This window comes from Bactrocera dorsalis, chromosome 3, assembly GCF_023373825.1.
Source record: "Bactrocera dorsalis isolate Fly_Bdor chromosome 3, ASM2337382v1, whole genome shotgun sequence".
Taxonomy (NCBI): Eukaryota; Metazoa; Arthropoda; class Insecta; order Diptera; family Tephritidae; genus Bactrocera; species Bactrocera dorsalis.
This window is the reverse complement of record NC_064305.1, coordinates 90,744,525-90,770,305: the sequence shown is the minus strand read 5'-3', so window position 1 is coordinate 90,770,305 and position 25,781 is coordinate 90,744,525. Positions and strand designations below refer to the sequence as shown.

Below are 25,781 nucleotides of genomic sequence, written 5' to 3'. Positions count from 1 at the left end.
TCCTTAGCAGTGTATTCACAACTAATGCCCATATAACCACAGGGATCACGAAATTTCTCGACCGACGGGTCTTCGTAACTGGCCCTTTATCCGGCCAAGGACTGTCAACTCAGCATGATTGCTTCAAATCACTTCAGATTTGGTTTTGCTGCTACAACAACAACAACATACCTCAAAACTATTGCATTCTGCACCAAATCGAAAATTTGAGTAAAACAATTCAAATTATTTTATCTTTATTTTGAAATGTATGCACATGTATGTATGTACAAATATAATAAATACATATGTGGACAGTGGTAAATTCATTTCATTTGACAATAAATCTCGGTGTCAATAAACAACAAATGATATCAGAAAATACATTTCACTTTGTTCAATAAAATTACAGCCAACATATGAAGCTGCAAGATCATGAAGCGCGTAGAATAATTAATATAATATTATATTTCTGTCTTCCTACGCAAATCAGTTTAAAATATTTCAAAATCTTAATACAAAAATTAAAAATAATCTTTCTTTTCCTCAAGTGGCAATTTACTCCACTTTATTTATCCCCTAAAAACAAAATATGTGATTTTTATATTTTATATATTTGGCTTGACTGTTCTCTCCTTGCATATAAGTACCGGTGTATATGTACTAGGTGTTATGTATTTACATTAATAAATGATTTTTTACAAATATGAGAATACAACGTCTTTGATCTACGTCTCTTTTGTCTCTTTTGTTTGCGACGATGCTTGGTGCTCTTAAATATATACTCTGTTGTTGTTGTCTGTTTGTACATGTGTTGGTTTGATTATGTTATTGTTTTGTTAGAACATTTCAGTAAAGCTAATAACAAAAGCGTCTTAATGCCTTCAGTAAGCAAATAATTACTGCTACAACTGCAATTCCTCAAATAACTGTTTATTTTCAACAAAAATAAATTACGTTTTGGAAATAATTGATTTCGAATAGAAAACTTCCTCATGCAAAATGGGCTCGTACGAATGCGCTTATATTTAATATCAGTACAAAAGTAGGCAGTAGCGCAACTTATCAACTAAGCTTAGTCACGAGCGCTTTTGCGTTCTCACGCGACGAACTACCGCCCACCAACGGCTTGTGGAACTTATTACAATATTTACAGGTATATTGTAGAATTAATCTAATTATCATTATAATTGCTTTTAGTTTTACAATTTGAAACATTTTTTACATTTTGCTTCCTTAAAAATACTATTCATACTCAGCAAATATAGAATATATATATGAGTAAATCACCTATCCTTTGTTAAAGTTAGCCCCTTTTAAAGCTACACGCCAAAATTAATTTTTTGTTAATATCTGGATTACCAGCAGCAGCTGGTAGACTCCTCCTCACCGAACGCTATGTGTGAAATGCTCCAAGAAGGCGTCTCGAGTCTGCCCACGCCCGTCACTTTGCGTTCATCATCACCATCCACGGGTATGCCGATGTCTACGTATGGCAAACGAAAAGCCGCATTGCCGTTTTTAGCCGACAGCGCTGCACAGGTATGGCTTAAGGCGGTGTTGTTGTTCGTATAGGCTGATATGGAGTCACACGAATTGAATTGGCGCAATGAACAACTCTTACCCTCATCCGCCAAACGCACCAGACCCAATGCGGTAGAGAGGAATACTTGTTCGAGCCCCTGATCCGTTTCGGCTGATGCCTCGAAGTAGGTAGCGCCGATGGACGAGGCGAACAAGTAGGCTTCGTCATGTGTAACAGTGCGCTGTGCTAGCAGATCGAGCTTGTTGCCGACCAGTGTGAGTATCATGGGTTCCAGCACGTGGCGGTGCAGCTCTTGTATCCACGCTTTGATATCGACAAATGTTTTGTGTTGTGTCAAATCGAAAACTAAAATAGCTGCATTGGCGTTGCGATAATACATTGGTGCGACGGCTTTGAAGCGCTCCTGCCCAGCTGTGTCCCAGATCTAGAAGTGAGATTTGTATTTAATATAAAACGCACATAATTCTGTAACTGCTGTTGATCGAATGCTAGAAAACATATTCTTACACAACACACGTATGTCTGAAGTCATCGCTGCAATTGATAAATATATACATACATATGTAAAGTATATATGGATTCATGCAAGTTATTTCGCAAATAAAAAACCTCGTAAAAATATGATGTTATTCACAAGCGAAAGTAGACTTCAGCACGAGCTTCATCATAGTCTGTGCTACTTATATTTTTACGTATGTACGTACATACATACATACATACATACATACTTATGCAAGAATAAAATACAAATTATATAGTTGTGTTGTTGTTTTACTAAGCTTATTGCTTTGTGACAGACATTATGAAAATTGAAGTACATACATACATACATACCAATGATTTTTCAGTCATTGCAAACCAACTATAATCTGTTTGGATTGAGCAAGTACAGAGATGATTACTACAGATAATGTGCAGCATAATGAGTTCAACACACATGCTTATAAGGAAAAATATATATAACGGTTATATAATTGGTTTCTACTTACTTGTAATTTGATTTTTACGTCGTCCAAAAGCACCTTGCACGTAAAGAAGGACGCCGCTATCGTGGGACCAATATCTCTATGCAATGTGTTTTTTATATATTTTGTGATCAAATGTGTCTTTCCAACTCCTTGCAAATACAAGAGAAAATTTTAGAATTATAGTAAGTATAAAAGTGTAACGTTTTCTTTCTATCTCTTATATAAGAAGACACTAAGAGTTAACCCATTCATTCCTGCAACAATGCAATTCAGAAACGTTGAATATATGTACATATATATGTAAATAAGCAACTGCAGATTTTATCAAAAACCCCCCGAGAAATAAAAGGGAATTTTCTGCGATATGCATATCCAAATGTTGATATAAACATATGCTTATGCACATTTTCAATGGTGATTTTTGTGATTCATTACTTTAGAATTACTGCATTCAGCGAATGCCAAAGCATCTCCCGATTGTGTCGTGTTTTCGTAGCTTAAACCTTTCTAATGTTGTTATCAGCAAATACTAGAAACTATATTTCATATCAACGTAAGGGGATTGAACGCTTACGTGCGTTTTTTTCTATAACAAATACATGCAAAAATAAACAAAGACCGGTATATACATAAGTAACTAAAGTAGAATGACTGATAAGTTGTTGAAGCATCAAAGTACAATGCGAATGACTGTGGTCTATTGTAGTTGTTTCCTATATTAAAATAAGCGGACTTTTTTATCTGCTTACATTTTAAAATAGAAATAAAATAGACAAATCTACAGCAACACTATGGTTTCTCTTATGTATGTATGTATGTAGTTATATGAAATAGGCACAGCGCTTAGTATTTGGGGCAATTCATGAAGAAAGTGGATTATATATAATATAGCCTCTTCAGGTGTTTACAGCCCATATCAATACACACGCAATAATGCTTTACTCTCGAGGTGTGTTTACCGAATTTCTGCACCCTTTCTAGGCAGTAACATAATGATTTTAGGAAAAGGTCGATCAGATAAATTTTATAACAAATATTTGATTACAAAATGAATCATATTATATTTTACCTCGTGAACCCAACACCACCACTTTGCCTTCAATTCCACGCATTTTTCATGAGCGTTCCTCTTGATATAGAATAACTTGATTCCACCAGCGTCGAGTTATCTTCCTATTAAGTTTTTTATTAAAGATTTTCAAAAATAATCGTAGTTTCGCGGCTTGTACTTAAAAAAATTTACCCGCCTTCTACAAGTTGTATTCTCTTAATTTGTCCTGAATTCGTCCTTGAAAATACAAATTTTAGAAGCAATCACGTTGCCTAATAACAATGAGAATTTGTTTGAGTATATAGAACAGTTTTCAATAAATTATAGCAGGTTATGTTAACTTTGAAATATTTAATAAACCCGTATATCAAATAATTATTTTACTACGACATTACAACACTTTGTTAGCAAAGAGCAAAAAAATAATAATCATAACAAACACTTGTACTGTCACTTTTCTCTAGCATTTCGCTATTTGTGCCCTTCTGGTCTTATGTTTTTGTCGCTGCCACACGCAAAGAATATACGAGATGTTAATTTAGCTTTCAATAATATTGAGCTGAAAAGCTCAATAAAAATTATTTACTTTACTCAGTGTTTTAGGTTATTGAAATATTTAAGAGTTATATTCATTTTTAATATCTCAAAAAGTTGTGTTTCCTGACATTTAATAAAACTCCTTACAAAAAAAATCGTTAAAAGGCAAGAACGTCAATCAAAGGAACGGAATCCAAGCAATTATATATGTATGTCGTATTTAATCCTATATCTAACTCGATTAGTTTTAAGTGATACTTATAGCCGTTAGGTGGACCAAACTATTATACTCTATAGCAAATTGTTGCAGGAGTATAAAAATTGGGTAAAAGATGAGATTTTCTCAACATTTCGCTTCGCCTTGCTTTGCATTCTTCGAACTCTTCTGTCAAAACAAATTTCTGACGCAAAGCGAACAAAAAGTTCTATGTGAATACGGTAACGTAAATTTCTAACCAAGAAAACATTTACACCATACGACAGCATCTTCATACCCAATTAATCAATAAACAGCGTTCAAAACAAAAAACAGCTGACCATTATCGGCGTTTGCTTTGCTGTCAGGTCGCAGTTCACAAATACAAAGCGTTATTTATTTATTGTTGTATTACTACGTCTGGTCGTGAATGTATAATTAAAGGCTTAACAATTGCGTTTTTACTAATTGCGACGCTTTAAAAATATTTTATAAATGTTTAATTAAATTCCAACACAGTCATAGAGTGTAGTTGACAGTGTAAATACAGAAAAACAACGAAATTTGGGATCATCTATTAACTGACTCACTCTTCTTCGGTTGCTGTCTGCCTTCACGCTTCTTCATACCAGACGTGGCGGCCTCCACGAATAAAAACAAAGAAATGTCCGAAGTGAATTTTGAGTGTATACGCTCAATCGAACCCAATGCAGCAAACAACACACCCGTCGCTGTCACAGCATCTACCTCTAATACATCGTCAACTGCAATTACCTCATCCACCAATGGCAATAGCTCAACTACACAAACCCAACGGTCGCAATCATTTGAAAATTCCGCAGATGCCTATCTCGAAGCGACGCGCATTCTACTCGTTTTAATTGAAAATGTACTTAAAGAGCCAACAAATCCCAAATATCGCACCATACGTCTCGAGAATAAAACAATTAAAGAGAAACTACTCTCGGTGGCAGGCATTGCGCAGTTGCTTAATGCAATTGGCTTCCAACGCAACGCTACAGAATATACGCTGCCCCAGGACGTACCATTGAAACGCATTCAACAGTATCGGGACGTTTTGCAAGAAAGGCGTGAATCTTGGCTTAAGGGCACACAGCACACAAGTACAAGTAATACAGATTATATAATGCATATTTTGTTATTAATATACATATTTCTATTTTTAGCTGCAGCGGGGCGGGAAACCCCAAAAGTGAATGGCAACGATATGGCCTCATTAATAAATGAACAAAGGCAAAGCGAACCACTGCGACCAATTGTCACGTCAACTCCTTATCAACAGCGCATTACATTCCCACGTGTGTTGGTAAGTGGCTTATCTCAACCATTTTTCGATTCGTTTTGAAGTTTATTTACTTGAAATGTTTGTCTCTTTTTTTTGTGCTAGCAAACAAATAATGCTTTCCTACAGTCAATGGAACTGCAATCAGATGCGGTTATGCAGTATGAGGATGAAAAGTTGTTAGCAGCTGGGCGTGCGCTCATACCCATCGATGAGTTAACACAAAAAGCAAGCGAGAAGTTAATTGCTTTTCAGGAACAAATCGTTGTCGGTGAATGTAAAGAAAAGGAACCATGCATACGGGATCTGCTGGTGGTGGAACTGTGCAACTGGTTCAACACTGAGTTCTTTGAATGGGTTAATCAGTTGCCTTGTCGTGTGTGTGGTAGTGAAGAAAGTAAGCTGCAGCGCACACAAACCGAAGGCGATATCCGCGTTGAAGTGAGTTTTTGTTGTGGGCAAGAGACCAAATTTTACCGCTACAATGATGTAGCACAGCTGCTAGTGTCGCGTAAAGGTCGCTGTGGTGAATACGCCAATTGCTTTACATTTCTCTGCCGCTGTTTGGAATACGATGCACGCATTGTGTATTCGCGCTTTGATCATGTGTGGACGGAGGTAGGGAAGAAATACCTAGGTTTGATTAAAGTCATGTCTTTGCACAAATGCACATATTTTTAGGTATATTCAGAAACCCAAGCACGCTGGTTGCATGTAGACCCCTCCGACAATGTGGTGGACTCGCCGCTGATGTATCAACACGGCTGGAAGCGGCCCATTGACTATGTGCTGGCTTACTCTTGTGACGATATGCAGGATGTGACATGGCGTTACGTCAATAATCATAAGCAGACGCTAAAAACACGACATCTTTGTGGTGAAAATGAATTGATTGCCACAATTATAGCTATACGAAAGAAACGCCAAGCAGGACTTAGTGCGGAACGCGTTAAGGCTCTGAGCCAACGTGCAATGCTGGAGCTGTTTGAACTGACAGTGCAACGGTAAACACAAACATCTATCCAAACTTTATGGCCATAATATCGTTTGATTTTGTTTTAGTCAACCTACGGAGGGCGAATTGAAAGGTCGCAGTTCTGGCAGCTTGGCATGGCGTCAGTCTCGTGGCGAACACACATACAATAATGTGAGAATTTTAAATAATACGTGTATTTAATTATAAGTGCATCGATTTGCTTTTGTGCTTTTCAGATATTTGTTTTCACTCCCACCGACGCGGAAGTAGCCGCCAAGCAGTTTAATATGCGTTACAGCTGCGCCAAAGACATCTATGAGCGCTATCTTAAAGGTAAATATACCGCTTACAATTATTTATTGTGTTCCCTCCTAATTGCAATGCAACTTAGTTGGCACTGCTGATGTGACGGTGCTTCAGACGTACAAGACGTGGCAAAGTGCACAATTTTCATCCAGAAACATTTTTCGCAAAGTGGAGCGCGATTGGAAAATGTCGTATTTGGCACGAGAAGGTGGGTGTTTATTTTGCGCGATTTTTTTTAAGCATGTAATCGCATTGCGTGAATTTCTTGGTATTGCAGAAGGTGCAGAGGAAGGTGAAATCGTTTGGAAATTCGACTTTAGTAGTGCTGGCTTGAAGATCGCGTCATATAACTTGCGTTTCGAGCGCAAAACCTTTGGCGAAGGGCACATCGAAGTGCACGTGATTTCTGACAACGGTAGTGCGAACATTATTGGTGCGTCGGTATTCGAAATTAAGGCTGTATTATCGGGCGGTAAGGGCGATGTTGCTTGGCAGCACGCTCAGCTGTTTAGACAGAGTTTAAACCAGACTGAGAGTCTATTCGATTTAGAAATTAACTTCATATAAACTCCATATATTTGTGCAAGAAATTATTATATTTTAACATAATAATAAAATGTATATTATGATTCCTAATTAATTGCTCGCGAGCAAGCAAAACAAAAACACTTCTTAAATTGTGCAACATAAGTGACTTGCATGTCAAATGCAAAGCATATTAACGTCAAAGTTTTAAATGAAAACATAAATATATACTTCTATTTGATACAATCTGAAAAACATAACCTTAATTCATCACTATTTTTTTTGTTTTGCGCATAAACTTAATAGTTCTATAATGTGTATATATAATTCTCTAATCATATTCTCAAAAACGCAATTAAATGCGTAAACTCCATTCAATACGCCGTTAAGTAAACGTAATTGCCGAATTCTGCGGTGACTGCCTCACATTTCGCTGTTCACCAATTCGAACCATTGACGCATAGCCTCGCTTAGCACGAGTGGCAGTTGATTTAAGTCGCGCACGATCACATAATACGGGAATGGGAAGTCCTCCAAGTAAGACTTGATGTTGATGCGTTTGTCGGGAAGCATTTCCATGGTTTGTATGTCAAGAATGGAGTCCTGAAAGATAGTGCAAAATAGTTAAGTGCTCAATGCAAGTTTCTATATATATATATAGAAAAAAAAACAAACCTTATTTTCCGGATTATCAATTATTATATAAACCAAGAAAATTCGCTGAAGACGCGCCAACTTTATCGCATTTCGCACCTAAAAAACAACAACACAATATTATTTTTTATAACATTGCGATTTTGTCGACCAGTAAGACGTACCTTGACGCGTCCCTCACTGAAAATGTTACGTCCATCACTCAGCACAAGCAACAGGTTTTCGAAGAGTCCATTATCGGTGCCCAGTGCAGCCTCCTCTGTGTTTGCGGTACGCACGAAATCGAGCAATTCGGCAATTTTCGTCTTATCCTGTGCAAAATTCAGCGCATTCACCAATTTTGGACCATCGAATTGCTCCGTATGGTTGAGTATGATTTGTGGTGATTCGCCGAAGGACACAATGCTCAAACGACCGCTCTCTAGCAATGTCAGCGCTTGCGAAACCAGTGAGATTGCTTCGAGAGTGAGTGTTTTGGAATTGTTATGGTGCATGGACTTGGAGTCATCGATGGCGATGGTAATTTTATAGTCACGTTGTGCGGCTTTCGTGCGTCGCAACCATATTTTGTCTTTGCGGAACTGTGACGCAATGTAGGGAATGATTTTCTTCATGTTGATGCGTCGCCCCGTACGGTAGTCGCCCTTCAGACGTGTGCATTTAGTGGGCTCTAAAATGAGTCGTAGCTGCTCACACAATTCGCGCGCGTTCTGCGCCATACGGTTCGATACTGTTTGCCAAGTCTCGTAATCCTCATGTACTGGTAGCGACTAAGGGGGTTTTAATAGTAAATTCAGTATTTCTATTTTTTTTTTGGTTTTGCGAGGACAAACTTACTGTTTTATTAGCGGTCAGTTGCTCTTGGTACGTCCTGCGCATTTCCAGCAACTCAGCTGTGCTCAACTCCTCGCTGCGTGTTAGGTGCTCCAGTAGTATTTCCTTACTGAAAGTCAAAAATGTAAATAAATATTAAAATTATAGGAAAAGATAAGTTTTTAAGAAACGCACTTGCAGTGTGCCGTTGTATCGTCACTTCGCGGCACTGTCATGGTGGGCACGTCTTCGCCTTCGACTTCCATTTCTATTTTCTCCTCCGTGTGTTCTTTATTGCGTTCGGTCTTCGATGGTTTGTCCGATTTCTGATCAAACTTCTCCGCACTCATCTCCTCGAGATTTTGCTCGTTATCGTCCTGCTTATCAGTCTCTTCTTCCTCATCTAGGTTCTCATTATTCTCTGCATCTTCATTTGTAGCTTCCTCTTTTTCTTCGTCTTCTTGATGCTTAATCTTCTTTGATTGTTCTTCGGTGGCATTGTCCAGTGTTGTCTTATCGCTGTTCTTGGGATCTTTTACGTGCTGGAATTCTTCTGCATCTGCTTCTTTGTCATCTGCATGATCTTCCTCATCCGGCTGTGGTTGTTGCTCTTTCATTTTATCTATTGTCTTCAACTGTTTCAGCTTATTTTTCTCCGCCTCACCTACAAATTAAAGTTTTTAATAATGCAAACTTTCTCACAAACCTCAATTCCTTAATTACCTAAAGTACGTTCTTCATCTGTTTTGCCCTGTTTACGTTTCTCTTGCGGTTTTTGCTCCTTCGCGCTTTCGTCCTGCGCTACTTTTTCTTTAGTCTCAGCAATGCCCTGGTGACCGCCTTCATTAGTCTGTAAAAAAGTATAAGAATATACATAAGAACTCTCCTTTCCATAGTTCTCCTTATACTTACATCATTTTCTGCCTGCCCTACACCGTCTTTCTCTTCACCGGTATCTTGTTCGTCCAATTTTTGATCTTGTTTCACATCTTGGTCATTTTCGTTTTGCACCTGATCCGGTGTACCATCATTTTCGGTTTCTGGCACCGATTGCACATTGTCCTCTTTACTCATTTTGTCTTTAGACTGTTCATATTCCTCCGGCTTCTCGGCCCGTGCTTCCTCATTTTCTTCTTGTTTTTCATCTTCTTGTTTCTCGGGCTCCGGTTCGCCACGTGTCTGTGTGTCTGGCTCAGCGTTCTCCTCCTCTTTAGCGTCTTCTTCCTGTTTGTCTTCTTCCCCTTTTTCTTCCTTGCGTAGTTCGACGTCGCCATCGTCATCTTCTGAGTCACTATCGTCTGCTTTGGTTTCATTGTCATCTCCGTTTTCTTCTTTAGTCTCATCCTCTTTGGTCTGCTCTTCTGTTATCTCCATATTCTCTTTCATTGTATCAATATCAAAGGGGTTTTCTTCACCCTCTCGCTCCTCACCCTCCTCCTGATCGTTATCCATGTTCATATCACCCAAATCCATTTCTTCTGGCTCTGGTGGTTCTTCTAATTCATTGTGGTACGGGTTGGCTTGATCTTCATCCACTTCAGGCTCCTTCATATTGTCAATATCTTTCTCTTGTTGTTTGCGTTTCTCATTTGTAGCCTCATTAGCTGCATCTAATCCCTCATTTTCTTGATCGTTTTCATTGGCAGCATCGTTCTTCGTATCCAGATCATTGTGAGTGTCCTTTTCATCTTTTGTGCCTTTTCCCTGATCTTCTTCTAGTTCGTTCTCTTCATCTTCCTCTTCTTTCTGCTCTTCGTCATCGCCCCAAATTTGATCGTCCAACTTATCAGCCTCCGCACCAGTTTCACCCATTTCTTTGTCCAATTCATCATCATCCTCCGACTCACCACTATCGTCGTCTTCTGGCTTCTCCAAATCTTGCGCATTGGCATCAAAATCTTCACTCACATCGATGCTCTTGTCCTGTTTGCAGTCCTCTGGCTGTTTGCCTTCTTCTTCCTTGCGGTCTTCTGGGCGTTTTGCATCATCCAGCTGATCTTCCGACTCAATTTTGTCTGAGGCGTCTTTTTCTCCAGTACCGTCTTCCAAACCAAAACCTTCCCCATCTTTTTGATCCTTAGCTTGACCCTCCTCATCTTGCATTAGATCGGGTGGCACGCAGAATCCTTTACTGCCAATCTCCACAAACACCGTCAGCATGACTGAAAGCATCTTCGCCGAAACCTTGTGCGCGCCCAGCTGCTGGAAGAGATAGTAGTCGGCCAACAAATAGTACTGCTCCAGTATTGGCATAAGTGTTGTGAGCTTGCGAGCACAAACCAATTTCGGCTGACTCGGAGTGGCGTGTTTCAACGTCACCAGCACATTTGACAGTTGCTCGACAATATTGGCGATATTCAATGCCTGCCAGTCAGATTCGAGCGCCGCATGCAGTTGCTCCTTTAGGTGCTTTTCTTGCAACTCGAGTTCATTACGTGATCTGTTGGGCGACGACGACTCCCCGGACTCTTCACCGGTTGCCTGTGTGTATTTCTTATAAAGTTTTTGCAAGGACAGTAGTACGTCGTGTAATATATGTTCCAGCACAGCGTCTAAATTTTCTAAATCTGTGGGCGCATTGTCGTTCGTGGGTATAGAGCAACGTTTGTTGCAAGAATCCACGAAAGCAAGCAGCTCCACGATCGGTTTTGCAACAGGCAGCGGTTCGCCTGAGACTGTTCTCAAACTGTTCACAATTTGTTGTAGTAAGTGGCACAGTTTCCCATGCGTGGCCTGGTAGGATGTTACTTTCTCGATGTTCGGGAACTCCTTGTCATGGCTGAGCATATCGGCAAGTGTGGACTTTGCAGTTTTGAGCACCTCATGACAGTTGTCCGTGATTGTTGTGTAGAAAGGAGAGCTCTGCAACAAGTGGGTTTCACTTTTCGTCAGCACCGAGTGCTCAACGGTGGCGCTTGATGGCGCACATTTCCAAAGCAATAGGAACTGCTCCATCACGTAGCGCATACGGGATATAGACTCACGCAACGCCAGGTAATTATCGCGAGCGGCACTGAAAGCAAGACCATCAACGGCTTTCGCCGAATCACCAATGCAACAAATATCGTAGATTTCCTTAATGTGCTGCATCAACACATCCAGATCGTAAATTTGCTTGCTGGTGTTGGCGAGTTGACGCCTTTGGCTTTGCACCAGCAGAAACATGTCGACGGCAAAGCCTTTGATGCGCTCAATGTTGGGTGGGCCCAGCTCGGAGGGTGGCGCCAGCATTATGTTTTGCAGCAGCCTCAGCTTGAACTCACATTTCGCGTAGTAACGATCGAGGTTCTCGTTCAAGTGCAGCACGTTGGTGTGCAAACGTTTGTCGGTGCGTGCGCCGAGCATTGTTTTGATGCAGAAGGGCGGCAATGTGAACTCGGTGAAGTCCGTGCGTAAGGACAGCTCCATTAGACCGGCTTTGAAGCTAAGGCCGAGTTGCGCTAATGTCTTAAACAAATCAGTAAGTCCTTTGCGCTTTTGCTGCAATATTTGCTTGGCTTCCAGCAGCTGCTTTGGACGCTCCTTAGAGCGGTCCACGCTGAGCGCGCGCAACTCATCACATCGTTCCAGCTGCACACAGAGCACGCTATCCAATGCAATTATAAGCCTAGAGAAGCTTGCGTTGCTCACGGTCTCCTTGACGACGTTGCGCGAGGTCTTGAAGAGACGCCCAACTTTATTTAAAAGCTGTTGCTCGGAATGTTCTTCGGTCACTAGGTCGTTGCCAGCACTCTCTTCGCTCACAGCATATTTATCGGCGAGCTTTTGTGCTGCTATGAAATTCTTGACTTCCACCAAGTAATATTTAATACGAGTATCGTACCGCAGTTCGCGTCCCTTATCATTTTCGAAGTTGTAATCCTTAACAGTGGCATCCTTTGGCTGGAAGACCGGTGTAATCTTTTGCTGCAATTGCTGTTGGTATTCCTTGAGGAACTTGTTGAGATTGCGATGGACACGTGCCACATTGTTACGCATGCTGAAGTATGACAAGTCCTTGTTATAGCTTTCGATCTTAACCAACTCCTTCAGCTTCTTCTCTATAGGCACGCGCATACTGTGCGCAGTCTCCTCGATCTCCTGCGCGAACTGCCCAAAATAGATTTGTAGATTGCGCAAACCGGCAATCAGCGCCCGACAATCTTCCGCAACCGTGCCGCTGCTGTCGACAGACAAATTCTCAACGTTGTGTAAATAGAGTTCGAACGCTTGTAAGAGTTGCAAGCGCACGTGGAAGTCGCCATAATTGGCCGCCTCGACAAACTGTCGCAGTATGTGCACAATATCGTTGACATTGACTTTGGACTTCCGCTCCACCTCGGACTCGTCCAGCACCTCGCCATCGCCAAAACGCTTTTCGGCGTTTCTAATGTCGGTATAAGAACTGTTCAGCTCACGTTCGCGCAAATACTCCTGCAGCAGCTGATAGATGAAGAACCAGTACTTGTGGGTATTCGACTCGATCTTTTCCTTCGTTTCGTTGAGACAATTACGCCAGCATTGTAGCTCGAGCTTCATCCAACGCTGCACATGTTCCGCCACGGCGACCTCTTCTTGGCGCATGTGATTGCCCTTGTGGGCCACCTCGTTCCACTGTGCGAGCTTCTGGCGCAACAGCTGGAAGCCGGTGTTAAAGCGCACAACTGGCGCCGTAGCCGGCAGCGTGCGTATTCTATCGATCACGCGCTTGATGTCTATCAAGCTGGCATGCTCTGGATACAAGGCGAGCTGCGCATCCGCAAGCACCTCAATGTCCTTCAGCAGATCCATGCAGCCTATTATTTCTGGTATATTGGCGTCCTTATAGTAATTGTAGCTGCGCGTCGTTCTGGACAGCAGTGGCGCGGCGTCTGTATTGGTAAGTTGTTGTTGTTGCAGCGCTAATGCAAAAATGCAGCTGTTGTATGCGGCCTCAGTCATCCAGTCGTTTAAGCCGCGCTTGTAATGCGCATATAACGGCACAAATGCTTGCATGCGCGCCTGGAAGGGTTCCACGAAGTCCAATTGCTGTGCAGCGCCAGCAGCTGCGCGTTTGTGGTAGTAGACGTGCGTGTAGTTTTCCATGAGTTCGATGAAATGTGTCGCCAAGAACGAGTAGTCTTCGTCGCGTATCACTTGCGTCTTTTGCGACTTCAAGTTCGACTTCTTGTCCAGTTTCACAACTTTTTCTAATGTGGCTTCGATCAGAAAATCGCCAAAGTCCTCTTCCACATTCGTGGGGAAATGTGATTCGATCTCTTGTAGCTCGAGCAGTTCCTCGTCTTCTTCGGCGCATTTCGTCTTGTTTACATAGAGGCTCTCCTCTTCTGCCTTTTGTGCGCGCCTGCGCTCCTCTTCCGCCTGCCATATTTGATTGGACACATTGAAAATATAATCCAGCTCGCTGAAGATCGCTTCGTTGATGTGCGCCGAAATCGCAATGGTGTTATGCAACTCGACGAGCTTGGCTTTGAGCAACCCGAAGTAGCTGTGCTCGCTATGTGGCAGCTGTTTAATCAGGCTATTTATAAACGATCGTTGCTTGAGTAAAGCACGAGTTGATGTCTTTGCTTCGCCTTCCATTAGGTGGTGCGCAGTCGGGAACTCGGCTATATTGGCCAAGGCGTGTGAGAGGCGATCGTTGGCGTTCAAATTCGTATACACCTTCGCGCCCTCCAATTGCGAAATGTTGCTGCATGCTTGAGTTAGCACAACTTTAAGGCCCTCGAAACCGAAGCGTAGGTGGTCAATGGAGTACTGCAGCGGCTGTATGAAATCCTGGTAGTGATCCATGTACGCTTTCAAAGTATGATTGAGGAAGCGCTGGGAATTGGTGATCCATAAATTGAGTCTGTTCAGTACTTCCGTGCTGTTGCTGAGTATTTGCGCCGCTGAATTTATATTGAAACCGCTTGTGAGCTGCGTCCATGATTTCTGGGCGCTCTGTATGAGCCCCAGAAGTGCTTGCGGTGCGCAATTTGTTTTGAGGTAGTGCGCTATGTCGTCGACGAGCTTGCTGTAGAGGCACTCCGACGGACGCAATGCCAACTTTTGTGCGAATTTTTGCTGTTTGGCTTGCAGCAGCTTCAGGCGCTCCTCGAAAGCGTCGTAAATTTCACCGCCGAAGTGCTGATATTTCATGACAATGCGCATAAAATCGTACACCGTTGTCATGGTGGTTAGACAATTTATATCCTCCACCACATACAGATTCTTCAGGCGATTCTTTTCGACCGGATCGATGAGCGGCGTGAATGTCAGCAAACAGAGTTCGACCGCGCCCACAAGACTGCTCAGCAATGACGCGTTATATTGGATGGACTGATAATGCAACATATTTTGTTGTTGTGGAGCGTTATCGACACGTTTGATAGTCAAACTTTCGTCGTGAGCAGCGTGAAGCGACTGCACCAATTTGTGGAAGCTCTCGTTGTATTCGCTGAAGTTCTCATTTTCCAAACTCTCACACAATTTCTTTACGTACGCCACCTCGTGCAGCAGCTTCCGCGCGCTGTCCTGGGCTACAAGCAAATTGTTATGTGGAATATTATTTTGCGCTGTCAGCATATCGGTGTTTTGCCAGAGTAGTTGCTGCAACTGCTTCAAAGTGGCCTGCCATTCGCTCAGTTCGTTGAGTGGCACTGGACGCAGGCTGCCGTTCTCCTGGAACACCAGCGAGAGGAACACATTCAGAAAGCTGCAGCCATCATATGAGTAGGCACAGTCAATATCCTCCGCAGCGCGCAGCACATTGGTCGAGGTCTCACGTGTGGCTAGGTTCGTTAGCTGCATGTTGTGCGCCGCATTACGCAGTTGGGCGTGGTAGGAATTTAGGATTTTGTAACCGCCATTTAAGCATGACAAAAGCTGCTTGAATTCCTCGACACTAGTTACAGTCTCCATATGTGACAGCAGCCGCCTCCACACTTTCTCGAAATGCTTATAGATGCCCGAGTTGTATGTCTTTATTAAATGCCATGTAGCGCTACTTAGCGAAGATATTTCCTCACAGTAAAACTCACTGACTTGCATGTCTGCTGCTGTACTGCTACTGCCGAATCCACATAACGCTTTGGTCAGATAAAACTCACGTAGCGAGAGCAAACGAAGCTCGAATTCTTTCGGTTGACGCGCCACCTCCAGCTCTTCCATTGACTGAATCTCACTTTGAAGCGCATCGATTGCGGTCTGGAGTTCATCTAAACCTTCATAGGTCCAGTCGCTGCTTGCAGTTGTGTTTTTGGTGAACTCCAGCAAAGCGGACTGCAGCGCCTCGGGTATTTGAGCATCCTGTGATGGTTGCAAATTAATCTGCTTCACCTTGGCATTGGCGCGCAGCTCCAAGCATTTGTTTACAATGGCGCGTGCGCGCCTAGCATTGACCGAGTTCTGCGCCAGAAACTTCTTTAGCACAATTTCTGTTGAATAACTGCCATACGAGGGCACCACAATCAGTAATTGGTCCAACAGTCTAACCAACTTGTGGAATTCGATCTAAAAGTAGGGGATGCATAAGGAACGTATGTCATTGACTTATAAGGGAAACAAATACTGTACCTGCTCTTCTTGATAGAACGGCGGGAAATATGTGAGGTGTTTGTTGTAGATCTTACGCATCAAATTGAGCGGCTGTTTAATGCTGACTATATAATTACTTATTTGCTGCAGGCTGTTGTTGTAATCCGCATTTAATTGGCAGTAGTTTGGCAGCATCTTGGTGAGCAATTGTAGCAAGTTCTTCTCCAGCCACTTGAAATGCAACACCAGCCTATCCAACAGACGCCTGTTCAGTTCCTTCTTCACTACCAATCTCTCCTGAGATATGCTCAGAAAGCGGTTATACCATAAATATGCTGTTACCAGTGCCGAGAACGTCTCCACATCAATGTGCGCGTAGTCTAGTGATGCGCTCAGCACTTCGCGCAGGCTCGTCATGAAATTGGAAAGATTCTGTAGCAGCACATTTTCGTAACGATCGGCCACTGGATCCACGGCAACAATTTGTGAGTAGCTGAGCGCATCTGCCTCACCGATGTTTACTGTGTGGGACTGCGGCACAGGCAGCAGCAGCAGATTGGCTACTAGTTGTGCGCTCAGGCAGAAACTCTTGTGATTTATCACGTTCGCTGGTTGGCTGGCGTAGGCGCGTATGCGCCTAAATAGTTTGTTGTTCCATGGCAGCTCATTAAGGGTGGATTCGAAGTGCGCGCTGGCATGTTTTATGCAGCCATATAGAGACTTCGATAAACTTTTCAAAGCTGGGTGTGCGCCCAGCAGCTTCTCCAAATACAAATAACGCAACTCTACATCGTTTACAGCGCTGCATTCATATAGCATATAGATGCAGAACTTAATTATTTGCTGGCGATCCACTGTGATCAAGTCGAGCTTGGCGAATTCTGCAAAGACATCTGCGAGCGCCGTTTGCGCGCGTTCATCGTGACGGAGTAGGCTACGTAGCGGCTCAGTTTGGAGTTTGATCAAGGAGAGCGCATGCAGCTCATCGCTTGGCAGCACAATGTCACGCAAAAGATCTTCGTCCACAGCCGCTGCCGGCGCAAGCAAACCAAATTTCTTGGTTTCGTCCAAAACAATCTCGCGCAGCTGATTCTGATAATACGCCAGACCGTAGCCCATGAGATCAGTGTTCGCGGAATACACATACACTTCCATGCCGCTCACATAGATGGCACGCTCCATATCGTAGCCAATACGCGCATACGAGGCGGTGAGGAACGCAAACTGTGTGAGATGCGTGATGTTGTAGTTGTTAATTGGCGTCGATTGCAGTAAGCGTTTGTGTATGTCGAGTATGCAGTTGATCGCGACCATGCCGCGCACTCCGTTCTTGTAGACAATCAAGCGCATGTCGTCCGTGCTGTAGGTGTCCTTCGCGATTGCCAGCTCCACGCATCGGTTGCGCATGGCACGTGACAATTCACCGTTTTTTGGATCGATTGTGAGGAAGGCACGGAAGTTCGGCGCTTTCTCAACAATTTCAGCGCTTTCATTTGCCGACACACCTTTCTCTGATATTAAGAGGTTACCGTTCGGCTCGAATACCGGATTGAGACGATCTAAAACTGCGGATGAGCACAAATTTACATGCTCCAACAAAATATATTGCCCGAATTTGAGCGATTTAACGATTTTGGAGTCAACCCATTCGAAGGAGCCACCCGTGTTGAGTGTGTCAGCGTTGCGCACATGGTTTTCCAGTGTGTTAAGTCGATTTTGCTGTTTAGCTAGTGTGTCTTTGTACGATGGCGAACGATTTTCTGGGCTGGCATCGTTTGAGAATTCCAACAGAGCAGTGATGGCTTTATTTAGGCGTTGTATGCGTTTGCGGAAACTCGCCAGCTCATCCGCCATAGATGTGGCATTGTTGTTGGCTGTGAAATGGTGTTTAAAAAATCAGTAAAAGTACCGTTAGATATTTACACTATTGAATGCTTACCTAGTTTAGCATTGGATTCCTTCGAATATGCACTCCAAATATGTAGCAGCTCGGCAGCGGTTTTGTAAGCATTTGATTTACGTTCAAGTATCATGGAACGCAGCTGCGAGGCAAGCACGGCCTCCACACTTTGCGATATCTCCTCTAAATGTCTGTTTAAATCAATCTGAAAATGAAAAGGAAAATTAATTAGATCCCATTCTTACATATACCTGCAATCCCTTCGGTAGTTACCTGTTGGAAACTGCCCGTCACAGAGTCGTCTATTGTGTCCGTATTGCACACCTGATTCGAGAGCGTGCACAAGAGATCAATCAGCTTCGTCTTGCCGGTGTCGGTTGGTCCACACAGCAGCACCGGCTTCTCCATGCGCACACACTCCACCATATTTTTCAACATCTCGCGCTGAGAGCTCAGCAGAATCGGACATAAATCTTTGCCACGCAACGAGCGCAGCGCCTGCGCATCACCACTGCGATCCAGCACAATGTCATTCAAATAGATTTTCTCAGACGTCCAATAGAGCGAGACATCTTCGGATATGCTGTTAAGTTGATCGGCATTACATGCGAATACTTCGGCGAATGCATTGCGTATGAAACGTTTGTCCTCGTCACAGCGCATACGCTGGTAGTAAACCAACTTCATGCGCTCGTACAGTGTTAACAGAAAGTTGTCGAAATTCCTGCGAAACAGATCCAAAGGAGTGGTGGCTGCTGAACAGCTTTCCACTTGAAAAATGAATCCCGTCTCTGGATGCACCAGCAAATCGCACCAACGTAGAATGTCGCGTAGATTTATTTCGAAAGGGCCACCGCGGTAACCGAACTCCAAGGCCGCTATGCCGTTGTCGAGTATTTCGGAGAACTTTACAAGTCTATTGGTCACATCTAATGCGATGACGGGTGCGGCGTCGGCTTCTCCAGTAGCAGCCTCAAGAGAAAGCTTATCCTTCGATATTGTTTGGTATAAGTCAAATAGATTGGTTTCGCCGCCGATGTTACAGTTGGTGAGCAGTTTGGCGAAACGCGCACGAAGTTTCTCGAAATATGCTTCGTATTTACCATTCACAACGAATAGTAGATCTTGCGTGGTGAGTTTGCGTAGGTAGACTTTGTTGAAACGATTTAGAAAAGATTGTGGCAACCCTTTGCGGCCACCGCCTTGTTTGAGTGGATTCTGGCAGGCGAAAACGCGCGTCTGTTTATTCAGTATAAAGGTTTTATTCAATTCGGGTATGTAAACCTCACCACGATGATCGAGTATCGCATTGAGACCCTCCAGCACCGATTGCGGCGCCAAGTTCAGTTCATCCAGCAAAATCCAGGTGTTATCGGCCTTCAACGCGGCCAATAATGGACCGTCGCGCCATACGAACGCACCTGCAAACCCAGCTTTGTCATCAGCACTGCCTTCTATTACGGCAGCGTCCAGGATATTGTCTTCGGCTGGCAGATCCGTGCCAAATAGATCCGCCAAATCTGTGTGTTCGCAGAGATTTATACGCACAATGCGATAGCCAATTGCGGCAGCTATGCTCTCCACAGTAGAAGTCTTGCCAACGCCTGGGGGCCCCTCCAGCAGTATCGGTTTTCGCAGGGAAAGCGCCGAGAGCAAACGAAATAGGTTTTGTTTGGTGGTGGGCGCTTCGAATAAAAAGTTCTTGCTTGCGCCGATATTGGAGTCGCTGTTGGTGGATATAAAGAAAGGCTTGATACCGAATTTTTCGAAGGTGTGCACCACTTCCGTGCCGCGCTTTTCTGTCAAATCGTCGAAGGTGAATTTTTCGTTTAAAATGAGCGCAGCCTCTTTGATGGCAAATTCCACAATCTGCCTCCGGAGTAACTCAACCTTCACCAAGGACTCGTGTGGCAAGAGTTCCAAGGCATCTAGGAAAATTGTTTCTAAGCCAAAAATGGCTTTCTCCGCAAATGTTAAGTGCGCATTGCTGGCAATATAGTTTGCCCAGGCCAATATGTCACGTATAGAGTACCTAAATTTCTCAACAACGTTACGCATGTACAGCACTACTTCCACAAGGTAGCTGGCAATTTTCGTAATCTCTTCTTTGCTTGTGTTCGATGCCATTTGTACGCTTTCCAGCATGCAGTTGCTGGCGATTTGTATCAAATCCTCTTTGGTGTCAGAAGGCAAACACCAGATTTCAGTGAAACGATTACGCAAAGCAGGAGAAAGCTCCTTCTTGCCGAAATCACCACCGGGATTCATGGTGGCCAGAAACTGGAAACCCTCTTTCGCCTGTACAACAAAATCTTTGGCGATTTCCGCTGGATTATCCGACTCACCAACTCCGCCCTTCTCAGCTAGTAGCACTGTGCGCTCAGGTTCCAGTATGCAATTCAAACGTTCCAGTACTGAGTCCTCAGCCAAAGAGATCTCATCAGCCATGAAGTAGGAGCCCTCTTGCATAGACAGAATCAAGGGCCCATCGGCCCATTCAAAGAGCTTCTTGGCACCGTTACTATCTTCATTCGATTCACGACATGGTCTCAAGCCGCCCAAGAAATCAGCGCCCTCGGTGTGCATGTGACAATTGAGTATTCGCAATTGTACGCCACATATGCTGGCCAGCAGCTGACACACGGTGGTTTTGCCACAGCCGGTGGGGCCGACAAGCAGCACGGGTTCGTTGAACTGCAGCGCTTTGGCCGTCAGTACAGCCATACGGGTCATATTGCGTGTCCAAACAATATCGGCACGCAGCTTATACGCTCTTATTGCGTCAATAATATTGCGCGTCACTGCCGAGCATGTCTCCGCACTGGACTGTGCGTCGAAGAGACGGGAGAGATCCACGCGCTTGCGGAAGTTTTTGTATAAAGTCTCCTCGATTATTTCGATTTCGATGTCAGTGCGCACTTTGGCGGACAGCACTAAGTAACCCTCCTCAACGAGATGCTGGTTCCAGTCATACTGCGTATCCTGTAGTAGCTGCTTGTCAGCAAAGGTGTAACGGTTGCCCCAGCGGAAAAGATCGCGCAGAGTGAATACATTTTTAGTGGTGGTCTTGCGATTCTTCTGCAGATCGGACATGCACATTACCATCTTTTTGGCGTACGATGATGGTATTAAGCAGCGTTTCTCTAAAATAATCTCCAGCTCTTCGCGTGGTATATCCGAGAAGTGTAGTTCGATAAAACGATTTTTGAAGGCGCGCGACAAAGTTTTACGACCACCATACAAACCGGGCGGATTCTGTGTGGCGAACAGCATGAAGTTTGGATGCGCCTTGACCAAAGTCTGCGTTTCGGGTATGAAGAGCTCGCGATTGTCGTCCAGTACACGATTCAAAGCTTCCAAAATGTCGGTGGAAGCCAAGTTTAGCTCATCCAATATGATCCAATAGCCATTGCGCATGGCCTGCACTAGCACACCCTCCTTGAAGCTCAATTTACCTGTGGCGTCAGCGACATATGTACCAATATATTCCTGCAGATCGGTGTGCTCATGATTGTTGATACGGAGGCAGTGGTTACCACTACGCCTTGCCACGTAGTCAATCAAACTGGTTTTACCCGCACTCGTAGGACCCTGCAACAGCACCGGGAGTTTACCAATCGAGATGATACGCGCCAAATCACGCAAGTTCTCTTTAACGCTTTTTGTCAAAATGTAACTGTTGTACTCCTCCGGCTCTTTGGGGCCTTGCTGTATCCAGTAGCCTTCAAAATTCAGATAATTCTCACCCGGTTTCGGTATGCTTTGGTTTAATACAGCTTTGACGTTGCTCAAGAGCGCTTGTTGTATCAGGTGTAGGACCACATTGTGTGAAACCGGGTCTAATTGTGTAAGGAAGCTCATGCAAAAGCTCTCGTACAGATTACGTTCCACAGAGCCGCACAAGTTTTTCGCGCAGATGCGCAGCGAGCGACACAGAGTACGCAAAGAAAATACTGGCCGGTTGCCAAGGCCATCATTCAACTCAAGCTTCGACAACAACTTCAGTTTCTTGTATAATTGCACCAAACTTGCAACACTCTTACGTTGAATGCCAGTGGTTTTCAAATAGTCGCTTATGAGCAAAGTTAGATCGACATCTGTGGTCAGTTCATCGACGAAAAATTCTGTGAAACGATTGCGTATGCCCACCGGCAAATCTTTCTTGCCCACATCTGTGTTGGGGTTCATGCAAGCGAATATGCGAAAGTCGGGATGCCGTTTTACCGGCGTAAAGTCACCACGCTCCAGCAGCACCACCGAACCATCGGGCTCCAAAATGGTCGACAGACACTCGAGCATCTCAGCTGAGGCCAAATTTATTTCGTCCAACAATATCCAATCGCCGTTCTTGATGCAATTCACTAGCGAACCCGGTATGAAAGCAAACGAAATGTTTATTGACTTATTCAGCTGCGTAAGCAGTTTGAGCACGTTAACTTTTAGTTTTTGCCAACGCGGCAGACTCTCGATATCCTTTGGTCGCAGCTCATTGCGTTCAGCCTTGCCGAATACTGAATTGATAATTGTTAACATTAGTTTAACTATAACCAAGTGATTGCCTTGGTTATAGCAGATCTCCATTTTGTGCAGGAATGTTTGATTTTTGTCAACGTTGAAGGTGGCGCGGAAGAGTGCATCGAACTCACAGCGCAGCGGTGTCATGACATATGTTAGATCGACCGGTTTGAAGCCGCCAATGAGATCGGATACGTCCGATTGGTTATTCATATTGACCACAACCAGTTTGTGGTACGTACGCTGGGCCAAGTACTGCACAGAGGATGTTTTACCCACACCGGTTTCGCCGACGAGCAATACGGGTTCGGCATGCGACACGCAAACGGCGATGCGCTCCAATATACACGATGCCATTCTGGTAAATGAGAATGTGGCATTCTTTGACGCTTGTAGCGTGCGCTTTATAGTAGTGAGTGCATTATCATCATCGTCGTTCAACTTCTGTCGCTTAATCGCCAGTGGTTCATCACCGTTCGTTTCTTCTTCCTCCAATTCATCTATATCCCCTCTAAATGCTTCTTCCAGTGGTCTCGCATGTAGTTCGGTGCGACCAACCTTTATTCTATTGCTATTCACAAACACTTCAGGTTTGTAATCGTTTGCAAAATATTCACAACGGGACTGAATAATACCCAATTTGGCACCGATGCTGACGATAAGTTTGGTTTTTTTTTGGCCCTGCGGCAGATAAGAGCAGAAAACATCGACAGCATTTTGGAAGACGAAATAAGCACATTCCATGCTAGTCACAGAGAATACAGGGTTCGAGCGCTGGCATAGCTTGATGAGATCGCGTGTGGACACCAAACGGCCGGAGTTTGGAATAGCTGAGAGCGATACTTGCTCAAACGGCAAAGCGACATATTTTTCGGTGGTGTCGGCTTTATCAGCAGATTCTTGTTGACGCAAATTATCGGCTGCTGCGTGATCACCACTGGAGAACGTAAGAAACACATCGACTATGCGATTAGCTACTGTCGCTAGTTTAGGATAATTCGTGCTAACCACTTTGCAGAGTTCATTACGTGAAAGTGGCAGAATATTTATTGTGTATAGATATTTTTCCAAAAGGGCAAATAATGACTTCTGTCCAGCGCTTGTCAAAGATTTGTTTGTACTAAATAAATTTGAGTTATTAAAATTTCCCGCTTGGAAACTGAAAGGAAGTTACATACCGTACGGTTACAAATAACTGGAAGCCGGGTTCGATTTTGACGCAGTCACGGAAACCAGGCACGCTCAAGTAATTATTTTCCAGTAGGCTACTCAAAATCGTGTAAGTATCCTGTGTTGCTGAGTCCAAGTCTTCCAAAAGCAGCCAATACCCATTCATAACGGCCTAAAATTTTAAAAATTTTTAAATATTTCGATATAAGTAGATATTTTTGGGGTTTTATATTACCTGCGTTAGCACACCGGGCAGCCAAACGAATTCACCGGGAACGTCAGTGCAGCGATATTGACCCAAAAGCATTTTGCTATCCGTTTGATCGCCCAGTTGTATGCGTAAAAACCCGTTCGAGTTAATACCGTTAGCGTCAAGACTTTGCTCAAAGTCGTTCACAACGTCAGAATCATGTTTTCTTTTATTTCCGACAGGCACTTTATCGTTTCCGTTTGTGATACCGCCGTTATTTATATGTTGATTTCCAGAATTTTCAATTTTTCTCTGCTCGATTTCACTAGGTTTCGGGCAAGTTCGTCCCGTTTTGCGCGCCAAATATTCGACAAGTGTAGTCTTTCCACAGCCTACTGGACCCGAGAGACATATAGCTTTTGCCGAGGCAATTCCCAAAGCAATGCTTCGTAAATTAACTTTAGTAGAATCAACTTTCACGATGTTATCGTGCAGACCGTCATTAGTTGAATAAAACTCATAGTTGTCTTTATTGAAAATGGGCAAAAGAACACCCTCCATGTCCGTGACTAAATGCGAATTTATTTTTAGTGTAATTGTCTTATCCGGTTTGGAGTCTTCAAAAAAACTACTCGATTTCGTAGTAGGTCTTAAATTTTGTTCTTCATCAAATTGCAAAAGCGCAGCCGGCGAGATTTGCGCGTTCATAGTTTGTAGCTGTGAGGCACTCATATTTGTCAGTACTGCAATAATTTGGTTACAATACAGTTGGTACAAATCACTCTGCTTTGAGTCAACGAAGTGTTCAAGGAAAACAGACCAATTCCATAGATCTTTGAAAAATACTGGATTCGCACACAACAAATTATAGCAACATTTCACGATGTCAACTGGAGTTATTTTAGAATTATTCCTGCAGCGTTTGGTGGACGAAGTTCCTTCGGTCAGTTGTGAGCATTCGAAGGGTGCGGGTTTGTTTCGAAAGTAACTGATGGCATAGCTGTTGAAAAAGCAAAGTGAGTGCAACACGCAAAAAAAATATGTATTCAATATTTACCGATTTGTGTCAACGGATAGGCGCATCATGGTGGCCAACGCAATACATTTTTTCTGATATGTCTCGTAATTGCTTTCGTCGATGTGCTCATCGTATGGTATGCTGCGTGTGATTAACAACAAGAGAACGTTTTCAAACGTAGTAGCAATAGCTGCAGTCCAGCGTGGTTCCAATATATGCTCACTTAAATAATTGAAGAGCGCGTCCACGTCTTTTTCACCGGGATCCTAAAAGTCAAACAAGCAAATAGCGTGTTAATGCACATGTAAACAAACGATTTGTTATTGTTTACATTTGTATTTAAAAACCCGAGCAGCGCTCTGTCGTCATCAGCTGATTGCTGCGACGACTGCAAATATTCGCGCAACTGTTCTATGGAGCGCCGTATTTTGTTTACAGATAAATCCATTGAAAAATCGTTGTACTACAATGTATTCACTCAAATTTTTGTTGATTTTACTTTCTAAGGCACTCTTGCACACTTTTATGCACAATTTGTAAAAAAATTGGGATTATTTTAATGAAATAACAATAATTTTAACCACGCACTTTAATTCACACCGCTCACAGCCAAATCAACGAAAACATGCGGCTTCTC

General features: G+C 43.4%; 3 protein-coding genes across 6 annotated transcripts; 1 reads left to right on the top strand and 2 right to left on the bottom strand.

The window, feature by feature from the left end:
• Positions 1 to 219: 219 nt before the first annotated feature.
• On the bottom strand, positions 220 to 4,020 carry LOC105225429 (uncharacterized). 3 transcript variants are annotated; one of them, XM_011203881.4, is made up of 4 exons: positions 3,723 to 4,020; positions 3,563 to 3,666; positions 2,515 to 2,642; positions 220 to 1,949 (listed from the first exon to the last, which is right to left on the bottom strand). In XM_011203881.4, the coding sequence occupies exons 2-4, from the start codon at positions 3,603 to 3,605 to the stop codon at positions 1,338 to 1,340; spliced, it is 783 nt and encodes a 260-aa protein (XP_011202183.1). In that variant the 5' UTR covers positions 3,606 to 3,666; positions 3,723 to 4,020; the 3' UTR covers positions 220 to 1,337. The 3 variants fall into 3 exon arrangements, with proteins under 3 accessions (XP_011202183.1, XP_011202182.1, XP_049309742.1); XM_011203880.4 differs by having other exon boundaries at positions 3,737 to 4,020; XM_049453785.1 differs by having other exon boundaries at positions 3,563 to 3,662; positions 3,737 to 4,020.
• A 590-nt stretch (positions 4,021 to 4,610) lies between these two features.
• Positions 4,611 to 7,498, top strand: LOC105225479 (peptide-N(4)-(N-acetyl-beta-glucosaminyl)asparagine amidase). 2 transcript variants are annotated; one of them, XM_049453784.1, is made up of 8 exons: positions 4,611 to 5,401; positions 5,465 to 5,604; positions 5,686 to 6,198; positions 6,262 to 6,584; positions 6,643 to 6,727; positions 6,793 to 6,889; positions 6,948 to 7,070; positions 7,140 to 7,498. In XM_049453784.1, exons 1-8 carry the CDS (start codon positions 4,942 to 4,944, stop codon positions 7,427 to 7,429), a joined length of 2,031 nt encoding a protein of 676 aa, XP_049309741.1. In that variant the 5' UTR covers positions 4,611 to 4,941; the 3' UTR covers positions 7,430 to 7,498. The 2 variants fall into 2 exon arrangements, with proteins under 2 accessions (XP_049309741.1, XP_029405717.2); XM_029549857.2 differs by having other exon boundaries at positions 4,613 to 5,407.
• On the bottom strand, positions 7,438 to 25,748 carry LOC105225430 (midasin). Its single transcript, XM_011203883.4, has 14 exons — positions 25,476 to 25,748; positions 25,184 to 25,410; positions 24,172 to 25,126; positions 23,945 to 24,108; positions 18,525 to 23,886; positions 18,291 to 18,456; positions 16,391 to 18,225; positions 9,767 to 16,327; positions 9,578 to 9,704; positions 9,050 to 9,518; positions 8,879 to 8,984; positions 8,206 to 8,811; positions 8,063 to 8,140; positions 7,438 to 7,990 (listed from the first exon to the last, which is right to left on the bottom strand). The coding sequence occupies exons 1-14, from the start codon at positions 25,590 to 25,592 to the stop codon at positions 7,811 to 7,813; spliced, it is 16,953 nt and encodes a 5,650-aa protein (XP_011202185.3). The 5' UTR covers positions 25,593 to 25,748; the 3' UTR covers positions 7,438 to 7,810.
• Positions 25,749 to 25,781: the final 33 nt, after the last annotated feature.

Bases quoted from the DNA above. Each gene is read 5' to 3' on its own strand.
- LOC105225429 (XM_011203881.4), bottom strand. From the start codon at position 3,605: ATGCGTGGAATTGAAGGCAAAGTGGTGGTGTTGGGTTCACGAG. The intron at 2,643-3,562 runs GTAAAATATAAT...TGTATTTGCAAG, and splicing joins GGTGGTGTTGGGTTCACGAG to GAGTTGGAAAGACACATTTG. The intron at 1,950-2,514 runs GTAAGTAGAAAC...TCTCACTTCTAG, and splicing joins ACGTAAAAATCAAATTACAA to ATCTGGGACACAGCTGGGCA.
- LOC105225479 (XM_029549857.2), top strand. From the start codon at position 4,942: ATGTCCGAAGTGAATTTTGAGTGTATACGCTCAATCGAACCCAATGCA. The intron at 6,199-6,261 runs GTAGGGAAGAAA...ACATATTTTTAG, and splicing joins TTGATCATGTGTGGACGGAG to GTATATTCAGAAACCCAAGC. The intron at 6,728-6,792 runs GTGAGAATTTTA...TGTGCTTTTCAG, and splicing joins GCGAACACACATACAATAAT to ATATTTGTTTTCACTCCCAC.
- LOC105225430 (XM_011203883.4), bottom strand. From the start codon at position 25,592: ATGGATTTATCTGTAAACAAAATACGGCGCTCCATAGAACAGTTGCGC. The intron at 9,705-9,766 runs GTAAGTATAAGG...ACTTTTTTACAG, and splicing joins TAGGGCAGGCAGAAAATGAT to ACTAATGAAGGCGGTCACCA. The intron at 7,991-8,062 runs GTTTGTTTTTTT...ACTATCTTTCAG, and splicing joins TTGATAATCCGGAAAATAAG to GACTCCATTCTTGACATACA.